General features: G+C 40.0%; 1 protein-coding gene across 3 annotated transcripts in view; it reads right to left on the bottom strand.

The window, feature by feature from the left end:
* Window positions 1–12,112, bottom strand: part of ARHGAP10 (Rho GTPase activating protein 10) — an 849,665-nt gene that overhangs the window by 49,115 nt on the left and 788,438 nt on the right. For all 3 annotated transcript variants that reach the window (XM_069242631.1, XM_069242629.1, XM_069242630.1), the window contains exon 22: window positions 11,024–11,179. In XM_069242631.1, coding sequence (XP_069098732.1) covers window positions 11,024–11,179 — 156 coding nt within the window. The remainder of the gene's footprint in view (window positions 1–11,023; window positions 11,180–12,112) is intronic.

Genomic DNA, 12,112 nt, shown 5'->3' with positions numbered 1-12,112 from the left:
GGTTTTATTCATATTAATGAAACTGGGGCTTAAACAGAAAGCTTCTATGTGTAAAAATAGGATTTGCTAATCTACTTTATCGAAAGCTTTTTCTGTATGTAATGCTAACAGCCCAGTAAGATCCTTGAATTTATCAGCAAAGGAATAAAACATGACATAGATCGTGTGTTGTGTGCAGATAATCTGTCCTTTATAAAGTCTGTTTGATCTGACTGAATGATAAAATTTATAGTAGGAGTTATTCTGTTGGCTAATATTTTAGCATATATTTTAGTCTTGGTTGATAAAATAAATTGGACGATAATTAGCAATTAAAGTAGGGTAATTATCTGGTTTGGGTATAGCTATGATAATAGCGTCTTCAAAGGACCCTCCTACAGTGGACAGTTGAAAATCATGAAATAATGAAAGAGGTGGAGACAGCGGAGTCTGAAAAATATCTGTGAAATTCTGTCTTCTGTAGAGATTTGGGGCAGATGGCAATCCTTTAAAAAGGTAATAATGACAATTTGGTAGAGGATATGGATTATCATAAAGGACAGAGTAAAATTAAATAAATTATTTTGCTTTGTCTTTAGCTTTGAGTAATAAAGTACCATCAGATTTCCTAATGGTAGTAATTTGTTTTTTGTCTTTTTTTTAAATAGGTAATCAATTAGCTAAAAGGCGTCCCAATTTATTGGAATTAAAGTAGTTATTTGGTTTTTCTTTAGCCATTTGTAAACCTGCTCTTTTACTGAGTAGGGTGTTGTATTCATATCTCACTCTTTGCAATTAATATTTGTATTTAGTGTCTCAAGAACAGATGAACAATCTTTCCAGTTTAGCTATTTGGTTTTCTATTGAAGATAAAATAGTATTAAAGGTTTTGTTTTCAGATGCCATAAGGGATATCATAGCATCTCTAATGTATGCTTTAAAGGCATCCCGATGGATAATTTTTGAGGTTTCATTTGGATTATTGTTTGCAGAGATATTAATTTATAGCACTGGTAAATGTAGGAGTGTTTAGTAGTTTTAAGACTATATCAATATTCATTCTCCACCTAGATTCTGGGGAATATGTATCCTGAAGGGTAAGAGAAGGACAACAGAATGGTCAGAAATTGAGATTTGCTCAGTTTTAGGTTTTAATCATTGTATATAGGTGCCTTGAAATAAGTAAATAATTAAATCTGGAAAAAGTAGAATGTGTGTGAGAACAAAAGTAAATTCTTAACTGACTGTAAATGCTTGTAGGAGTAGCAAATCTCCACAAATCAATTCCTTTTGTAGTGGAAAAATAGAACCAAAGTATATGAAAGGATTTAGTGGGTCTAAAATTCAATGAAGATATTATATCCAAAATGGGATCTCAGATGAGATTACAATCTCCACCCACAATGAGAGGGACAATACAAAGTTTTATAATTTCATTAGTGACAGTTTTCCAAGAAAGAGGGTCATCTATTGTGGGAGCATAAAGATTGACTAAGTTGAGAGTATAAGTTCCATTTGTGATTTGATCATATACAAATCTGCTGTCTGAATCATTAGGGTGATTTAAGACTTTAATATGAGAGTACCTTAAAAAAAAGAATGGCCATGCCATTTTCGCGTCCTGCTGCCGGGGATGAAGGAATAGTATCCACCATCCTTTGGACATGGAGTTTAAAATGTTTACATTAATATGAGCCTCTTGATAAAATAATGGTATCCACCCATCCTTTGGACATGGAGGTTTTGTTTTCATTAATACGAGTTTCCCGAAGATAACAAATATCAGTGTTAAATCTTTTTAAGTATTCCAGTATTTTACACCTCTTGACTGGGTGTTGTAGGGCTTTAACATTGAGCGAGACAACGTTTAGTTTGTTTTGAGTAACCATAGTACTATATAAAATATACTTAAAAAGTAAAACAGAGAAATAGAGAAAGAAAAGCAGCTTAAAAAAAGACAAACATAATGTATATAATGTATAGAGGTCATATCCCATGACCTCACATTAGATAAACAGATTGAGGCAGAGATACCAAGAAAGATAGAAAAAACTGCATAAACCTGCCATTTTGTATATAATTATAAATTAAATTATGAGGAACCATATTATTCAATGGAAATGAAAGATAGTGAGTCCACTGAAAAAGGATCTTGTTGACCGAGACAGGAAATCAGGCCCACAGGAGAAGGAAAGGAATAAGAAATATAATTTTTCCAGATGCACTTTGTAGAGGGGTTAAAAAGACCACATTTATATCCTGCATCTCTTGATCTAGGTCTAAAGTCAGAGAATTGTCGGCGAAGCTTCACAGTTTCTTTAGCAAAGTCTTGGTATATGTTTACCTAGTTACCTTCTAGTAGTAGAGTTCACAATTCCAGTGCAGCTTTCCTAAGGAGAAGATGATGGTGATGTAGAACCTTGAAACTGATCTGCCTTGGTTTTGAGTGATGCGGTTTATGAGAAGGAATATGATACGCTTTATCTATTTAAAACTTTTTGGGAAATTTAATATTGAGGAGATTTGGTAGCACAGACTGCAAATAAAGACAGCGGTTTTGGCCTGGGGAAATTTGATGGACTAAAGGTGTCGAAATTGTAATGGCTTTATGATTAGGACTCCCAGTTTTATGGTATTTAGTTTTATGATATTTCCGTCTGTATTTATCCATATTTATTTTTAGTAACTTTATCTGCATTTATCTACGTTTTATTTGCTCACAGGTGTTGAAGCAGATATGTTAATTAGAAATTATTAATGAATGTTTATGTGTTTTGATTAACAAGAAAATTAAACGTAGAGAAATTAGTGTGCACGTTTGAAAATGGACAGTGACAGCCAACGTATACGAACATGTACTAAAATGATTAAAAATACATGGAATATTGAAAATGTGTAATAATAATGTAGTAGTATGTCGTATTGAGATTCATAACCTATGTTTAGCATTAAATTGTAGAGTTAACTTAGCCGAAGTTGTGGCCTAGTTTTGCCAGGCCTCGTGCAGCAGCAGAATAACCACGTACTGTTGAAAAGCAAACGTTTTGAACTGTCCCTGAACCGCTTATAAAGTCTGCTTAGCAAAAAAATTCTGTAATGTACCAACGGACAGGAGATGATGGAACTAGGCATGTAACAAATTTGGTGTAGGACAGACTCGATGGACTTTCCCAGGACTCGAACAATAGAGACACTGACTGAAGAAGAAGATGCACCATTTTCGATAACTGAGGAGCCATCGTACAGTGAGCCAATCAACGAACTGAGAACGGCGTAATATTAGAATTCATAGATTTGCCAAATTAATTTTATTGGGTAGAGTCATAACTGGAGACTAATTGACCAATTAGGAATTAGGGGGATGGACTGGAAAACTTTTATAAAAAGTCATGACAAGGGGCTAAAACTTCAGATGCAAGGGGAGGATTGATGCAGATGTTAGATGTCGGAAGACAAGATTCGAGATTCTGTCACTGGGCTCATGCTCTTGAGAGCCTGATGCGTTGCTGATTGATTACCTGAAGACGAAGACTGACTTTGTTGCTGATCCATTCCGTGGATAGGTAGCTATGGCAATGTAACTGTTAACTTTTGTGCCTTTCCTTCTAGGTACCAACTGCGCTGTTTAAATAGTTCTTCTCTTAGCTAGATGTTTTTCCAAATTCAGGTTCGAAATTGTTTTCACATATAGTCCCACATGCTAATGCTAATCTGGGCTAGGTAGGATCCTTTGGGTGACGTTGACAGTGACAAATGATTGACAAACTGATTGCTGAACTCTGCTATTAATGTGGATATATTCATCTTTGTTGGCTTATGCTGAAGCATTAGAGCATATGTTTTCTCAAGTTCTAAACAGATTATGTTATTGGTGGTCACTAATGAATTAATCTTGAGTGAATTGAATAAAGTTTGAAATAACCTAATGACTTAGATTTGTAACAAATAGGGAAATAAAATTGCTAAAACATATAGTGAGTTGTGGTTATTCATGGAAGGTCAATATAATTGACTAATGGTTATTTTATTGTTATTGAATGGTTATTATAAATATTGATAACATTGGTCACTACATGGCTAAGATACTCCAGGCGATCCAAAAGGTTCGCGTCCCCTTGTAAGTGTACTTACTAAGGACCATGCGTGCTAGCACAGGGAAAAGGTAGTGTTTTCCACACTTAAACAGAATATGCGCACATGATATTTAATGAGTTAAATATATGTATAGTACCCTACAATGAAGAAATATGATACTCTTCTGAAAACTTTAAAATAGTAGTACATACATTTCAAGAGACTTTACAGACACTGAGGATGTTTCTGGTTTGCTCATGGAATAAAGGCAACTGAAAACCTGCATTTGCAAGATGATGATGGTAGGGTCATGAGATTCAACAAAATTATACAATGTTGGCCATTCCTACTTTTGAGAAAGCCAGTATGTCATATCACTGATCTTTCTTTTTAGAATATTGTGCATTGCACATTTGTTGAAGCCTTCTTCAACAACATTTCTGATGTCAGTTATTTTGTTAACAAAAAGCTACCATCCTGTAAAGCATACGTATCAGCACTGAACAGAATTATACCACATAACTTTATATAAACGAGCACCCTAAAGAGCCTTCTACACGAAGGCAAATTTGACTGCTCACTTTGGAAAAGTCCTTTCATTTACATTCCTTCTAAGCACACCTGAGTAAAGAACAACTTTCTATGAAGTGTTGAAGTAATTGTGCCATTCCATTACAGTGGAATTAACAGATGTTTCTATTACCTCAACAGTACTTGTTGCATCTACCTAATCAAAGATGAAAAGCCAAGCCTGCTGAACTTGGTTTATTTTGAATCTATCAGTTAAATAAAGACCTTAAGAGCAAGTGCATAGCTTTCTCGACCACTGTTGAAGATCTATGATAATCTGGAATGAAATCACACTCCACTTAGGAGACATCCGTGGGCTTCAGGATACAGATTTCATCCCAGCAAGGCTGACTGCACATTTTATAATTTAAGTTTTATAAAACTTAGTAGCATTCTTTTATATTGCGTGACATTGCTGTCACAAAAACCCTGACATCCATGTAAAATCTGCATCCTTTGTTTTTTCATAATGAGAATTGTATGATTGTCAGATGTAACTAATACATTTAGGCAGACCTTGCTCTCACCATCCATACTGCTTTGAATGATTGAGAGCAGTGACACTTGCCATCCCAGCCCTTCTGGACTCCCTGAAACAATGTGCATCAATTTAAGTTTCGACTAGCCCACACCTACTTGTTACAAACCCTCATCAATGACATTCAGAGGCAGCGGAAAGGCCAGAGGGACCGGGGCAGCGAGCATCCCAAAGTGTCCATGCCAAATTAATTGCAACAATTTAAAACACGTCTTTCCGTACAAATCTAGATGCTCTAAGGCCACTCCAAACACAGCTTGTCTCACAGCTTCACTCCACTTCAGGTCATGACTATTAAATGAGTGCCAGCTATGAGAAAAGAAATGCAGTTTGGCCCATTAGAAACATTCGAGCTCTAATTACTGCCAATAACTTACCTTACAGCGGTCTTGCTCGTAATCAAGCTCCAAAGGTAAAGGGAATTGTTTTCAGTTGCTATACATACAGAGAAACAAATTGTTTCCAGTCTGTATTTATGTGTAAAAATCTGTATAAACAGAAACTGGTAGCCTTATTGATGGTGATCTCTTTTTTTATATCTTATAGTCAGAAAACTTCTGTGATAGAAAAGTAATGTCTCAATGAATATGCTTAATATCAGATCATATGGAGTCAGTGTTGGAATGTATGACTTGTATATCTGCTAATATTTTAGTTAAAGACAATTCTTGTGATTCTACTACTTCAGATTTTGTAGGTGGAGGAAAGGCAGTTTATTTCCATTTGTTGGACTATGCAGGTGATGGTTTTGGTTCCACTTTAGTGATCAGACAGGAGCATTACAGATTCACAGATAAGGCAAAATATTGGTATAGTTACATCAAGAAATAAGACACTGTATGCCTTTTGTGAAGTGCGGAAGCAATATATCGAAGCAGATAATGAATAATGGTAGCCAGGGACTAATATCCAGCAAACAGGTGAAGTAATGGAATAACCTCTTTAATAATGTTGGGAGAAAGGGAACATTAATGGTAGTCAGGCAAAAAGAAGGAAGAAACAAGCCAATATAATTGAAAATTCCTTTAAGAGGGGAGCTGGGTGTGTTTTTGGGCCCTGATTTGGACAGGACTGAAGAGACCGTATAATCCCCACGGGTCTCAGTGTGTATTCCTAGCTGAGGAGCACTTCGGCAGAGACTTCCACCCTATCTTATCGTAAAGGCCCTGAAAGTCAGGAAAAATACCTTCAAAATGATCTGACTGACACCCATAGCAGAAGTGCTGTCAGTAAAACAAGGTTAGCACCTCTTACGTAGTAAATAAGCAGGTATGATGACGGAGTTTACCTGGCAGAGGTCCCATTAGGTCTCATTTTGCTGGCCCTCAGGATGTGTCTTCAGTGGGTTAGCTGTCTGACTGGTTTCAGCTGTCTTCTGATGGAGTTGCTTCTCGTCTTCGATTGCTCTTAAAGAGGTTATGCATGACAATTGTCTTGAGGTTGCTTCCACAGGCTTATATCACTTTGGTTATTGTTGGTGGGGACTTTCCTTTCCTTTGATGTCTCTCTCTGCATTTCTGCTGCCCCACTAGACACCAGGGATTTTTTTTATTATTGAATAAGGCGAGCGGCCCCTTGGGCAAGGGCCACTCTCCAGGGGGGCAATTTATTTGTAGGCCATTTCTGCCCCCCTTAGGGGCAGATCGGCCTATTGTAATTAGGCAGAAAACCCTAGACACCAGGGATTTGTTTTATTTTATTTTTTTATATGTGGAGAGCGACCCCTTAGGCAAGGGTCACTCCCCTGCTGGAAAATTGTCTTTAGGCCATTTCTGCCTCCCTTGGGAGCAGAATGGCCTATTTTTATTAGGCCAGTCTGCCTCCAAGGGGGACAGAGTCTACTATACACCAGGGATTTTTATTTTGTTTGCGTCAACTGCACGCAAGGGGAGCGACCCCTTAGGCAAGGGTCGTTCCCCTAGGGGGAAAATTTATTTTAGGCCATTTCTACCTGCCTTCGGGGTAGATCATCCTATTTTTATTAGGCCAATCTGACCACAAGGAGGGCAGAAACCACTAGGCCCCAGGTATTTTTTTTTGCACCAATTTTACGCAAGGGTCGCTCCCCAGGGGGGTAAAATATTTTTAGGCCTTTTCTGCCTCTCCCGGGGGCAGAAGATCGGCCTATTATAATTAGGCCGACCCCTAGACACCAGGGATATATATTTTTTTATGTTTACTTTATTTTTTTGTATAAATGGGGAGCGACCCCTTAGGCAAGGGTCGCTCCTCTGAGGGAAAATTGTGTATAGTCCATTTCTGCCTCCTTGGGGGCAGATCAGCCTATTTTTATTAGGCCAATCTGCCCGGGGGGAAGGGGGCAGAAACCACTTAGGCACCAGGGATTGGTGTGTGTGTATTTGTGTGTTTTGCATGGGGGGGCAGCCCCTTGGGCAAGGGTTGCACCCCATGGGGGCACATTACTGTTGGCCATATCTGCCCCCATTGGGAGAAGATCGGCCTATTTTTGGAAGGCCCATCTGCTTCCAAGGGGGACAGAAAGCCCACCAGAGACCAGGGAAGATTGTTTTTTTTCAAAATACGAGGGTGGTGGTATGGCCATACCCCACCCCAAATAAATGGGCCCAAAGTTGTTCTGCCCACCAGTGGGCAGATGGGGCAATTACCTCCGATCCACACCCCGGGGGGGCAGAAATTCTACTAAATGCCAGGGATGGAAAACAAAAACAAAAAATAGAGGGGTGGTGGCTACCAACCAGTATGGGCCTGATTATGCCCACACCCCAACTGAAGGGGGTAACAGTCTTTCAGCTCTCCCCCCGCAGATTAAAACATCTTATCCCATGGCAAAGAAGAGAACATTTGATTATTTTGAGTTTTGGTTTCACATTTGGGCCATGAAAGCTTGGCTAACTCTCAAAATCATCCCACTTGGAATGGTGAGGGCTTCACTTTTTGGATGCTGCCATGTAAAAAAATCCACAAGACCAAGACACATCTGAAAACTAAACATGTGGGTGATTCCAGGGTGGTGTGCTTCACATGCACCCTGCACAATTTTCTTACTCACAATGCCCTGAAAAGCTCCAACTTTGCAGGAAATTACACATTGTTCCCACATTTTTGGGATGGAACCTTCCAGAATCGGCAGGAATCCACAAAATTCCTACCACCGAGCATTGTTTCATCTATACCGATACAAATTCGGCCGCACTTGTCAGTCTAAAAATGTTTTTTTTCCAAACTGCCCTTTTGGACCCGCTTTGGTCCCCCCTCAATTTTGACAGGTTTTTGGCTCTTCCCTGTCACAGGCACTTGGCCCACCTACACAAGTGAGGTATCATTTTTACCGGGCGACTGAGGGGAACGTTGGGTGGTAGGAAATCTGTCCTGGTGCAGTGATCCCACACAAAAATGTGGGGGAAATGTGATTTTTTTTGCTAAATTTGAGGTTTGCTGATGTTTCTGGGTAAGAAAACATTGGGGGATCCACGCAAGTCGCACCTCCTTGGAGTCCCTCGGGTGTCTAGTTTCCAGAAATGTTTGGTAGGTTTCCCTGTATGGCTGCTGAGCCCAGGACCAAAAACGCAGGTCTCCACCCCCACAAAAATTGGTAGTTTAGTATTTGATAATTTTGATGTGTCCACATAGTGTTTTGGGGCATTTCCTTTTGCGGGCACTAGGCCTTCCCACACAAGTGAGGTGCCATTTTTATCGGGAGACTTGGGGAAAACACTGGGTGGAAGGAAATTTGTGGCTCCTCTCAGATTCCAGAACTTTCTGTCACCAAATGTGAGGAAAAAGTGTTTTTTGGGCCAAATTTTGAGGTTTGCAAAGGATTCTGGGTAAGAGAACCTGGAAAGAGCCCCACAAGTCACCCTATCCTGGATTCCCCTAGGAGTCTAGTTTTTAAAAATGCACAGGTATGGTAGGTGTTCCTAGGTGCAGGCTGAGCTAGAGGCCAAAATCCACAGCTAGGCACTTTGCAAAAAACATGTCAGGTTTTCTTTGGGAAAATGTGATGTGTCCATGTTGTGTTTCCTGCCGTGGGCATTAGGCCTACCCACGCAAGTGAGGTGCCATTTTTATCGGGAGACTTGGGGGAACACAGAATAGCAGAACAAGTTTTATTGCCCCTTGTGTTTCTCTACATTTTTTCCTTCCAAATGTAAGACAGTGTGTAAAAAAGACATCTATTTGAGAAATGCCCTGTAATTCACATGCTAGTATGGGAACCCCAAAATTCAGAGATGTGCAAATAACCACTACTTCTCAACACCTTATTTTGGGCCCATTTGGGAAATACAAAAGTTTTCTTGATACCTATTTTTCACTCTTTGTATTTCACCAAATGAATTGCTGTATACCCGGTATAGAATGAAAACCTGTTGCAAGGTGCAGCTCATTTATTGGCCTGGGTACCTAGGGTTCTTGATGAACCTACAAGCCCTATATATCCCCACAACCAGAAGAGTGCAGCAGACGTAACAGTATATTGCTTTCAAACATCTGACATTGCAGTAAAAAGTTACAGAGTAAAACGTGAAGAAAAATGGCTGTTTGTTTTCACCTCAATTTTTTTTTTTTTTTTTCAGCTGTTATTTTCTGTAGGAAACCTTGGTAGGATCTACCCAAACGACTCCTTGCTGAATTCAGAATTTTGTCTACTTTTCAGAAATGTTTAGCTTTCCGGGATCCAGCATTGGTTTCATACCCATTTGTTAATAATTGGAAGGTGGCTAAAAGCACAAAACAATAGTAAAAATGGGATATGCCCCAGTAAAATGCCAAAATTGTGTTGAAAAATTTGATTTTCTCATTTAAGTCTGCCTGTTCCTGAAAGCTGGGAAGCTGGTGATTTTAGAACCGCAAACCCTTTGTTGATGCCATTTTCAGTGAAAAACGCCCTTTTTTACATTAAAAAAAAACAACAAAATTTTCGCTGTATTTTGGCTAATTTCGTGGTCTCCTTCAGGGGAACCCACAAACTCTGGGTACCTCTAGAATCCCTAGGATGTTGGAAAAAAGGACGCAAATTTGGCGTGGGTAGTGTATGTGGACAAAACGTTATGAGGGCCTAAGCACGAACTGCCCCAAATAGCCAAATAGCCAAAAAACAGGCGTGGCATCTGAGGGGAAAATGCCTCGCAGCAAAGGGGTTAAAGCCCTGAGAATAATACATGTACTCAGAGAAGTGATGGTTGACAAACTATCTGGTAGCTGCTTAAAAATCGTGATTCCCCCACCGCCAAATATATAGGAGATAGCAATTAAACTGTTCGTTTTACAGATCTTGAAAAGTAAAGGATTTGCGTATTGATAAAATGTGTAACAACGTGCTTAGAAGCCGATGCTATGTCAGAGGTAAGTCAATACATATAGGCCAAGCATTAATAAATTAAGAAAGACAGCTGCAGACTGAGGAGCACAGGCCTTCTGCCCCTGTACCCCGCGGAACAAGGGCACAGTAACCAAGCGCTTATGCAAATTACTCTGAACGATTCGTTTTCGTGAAGACTGCTCTTGCGCTTCCTAGAGACCTAAAGTCGAGGTGAAAGAAGATATTTAAATGAGCACAAAAAAGAACAGCAAAACACACTGACAAGCACTGTGGAGCCTGAACTAATGTGTGGAAAATTCTTCTTCCAAATTAAAATTAGGCTTTCATAAAAGTCAGAGTTGAGAAAAAAAAAGTGCAATGCTTGAAAACATGCGTTATACAAAAAGGGAGTGACAAAAAGGAAGAAAGGACTGACAGTAGAGAGGCAAAGGTCAAGGTATAGAAAAGAGGTAAAACACGGGGTTGAAGGAAGGTAGAGAGCTTGAAAAACAGACAAGAGAAATGAGAAGAGGAGTGAGAAAAACAGGAAGGGTGATTAAGGAAGGAACGAGCAGACTTACCTTTCTGTCTGCCTGTCGCTCTCTGTGAGCGGGGGGCAGCAGGGTAAAGGAGACGGCGACGGTGAAGGCGACAATGGCGGTGGTGTAGGTGAGGTAGGCGTTGTCGCAGACTGGTCATTCATCCAAGATACCATTGCCAAATGGGTAGTGCTTGGGCTGGGAAAGTGAAATAATACAGCTGCATTAATTCGTGGCTCAAAATGCACTGTACCTGAAACAGTGCATTTGCGTCGTCCTCGCGCACCGAGGTGAGGCATAGAACAAGCGGTTACCGGGGGCATTTCCTAAGAGGAAGAAACAGGGCACGGTGCCACTTCTGCCCTCTTACAGGTTATTCTGCATGCAGGCAGAGCCACTCTTGCCAGGTGATGCTCCCCTACCACGCTCAGGGGCGTAACTAAACTCAAACTTCAGTGGGGTTGGGGGGGGGAGGGGAATAGTATATCAAGCAGCAATATTGGGGCTACCAGTTCACAAAATTTGGAAAGAGACATTCTCAGAGCCACTATAAGAGCACACATTGCCATTATATCTGCATTTAGTGTACTAACACATGCAAACAACATTCACAAATGACTGTATTTTCACACATGGACACTTTAAATCCAGATCTACTAGCTTTGCTAAGAATTTCCACTCAGACTCTTGGGGGCATATTTAAGAGATTGGCATGCAGTACATCACTGCAAGTAGCCTTGCTGCACTGCACTGTGTGACAGGGAAAGAGCAGGCATGTGCCTTATTTAAGTCAATAAGGTGTATTCCTGCTTTTTCCCCTGCGCTGGCACCCCTTTGGCAGCCTAGTGCCAATGCAGATACCCTTGCACCATGGTGCAAGGGTGCCTCTGTTGCATGCAGAATTGTTTTTGAGCAGGAAAGGGCATCTTCCTCCACAAAAACAATCCCCTGAGGCTTTTTTCCCCTCATAGAAAGAGGATAAAAAACGAGGCGAAATAAAGGCATTTCTCCTCGATACGCCTCACCTGGAGAGGCATATGCTAAAGCAGGTGTTCTAGTTAAAAATATTAATGAATATTCATGTATTCCAAGTATTGGATTTGCGTAGAAAATGTATTAATATAGTGAAAA

Source organism: Pleurodeles waltl, chromosome 1_2 (assembly GCF_031143425.1).
Source record: "Pleurodeles waltl isolate 20211129_DDA chromosome 1_2, aPleWal1.hap1.20221129, whole genome shotgun sequence".
NCBI lineage: Eukaryota > Metazoa > Chordata > Amphibia > Caudata > Salamandridae > Pleurodeles > Pleurodeles waltl.
This window is presented reverse-complemented; position numbering and strand designations above follow the sequence as displayed.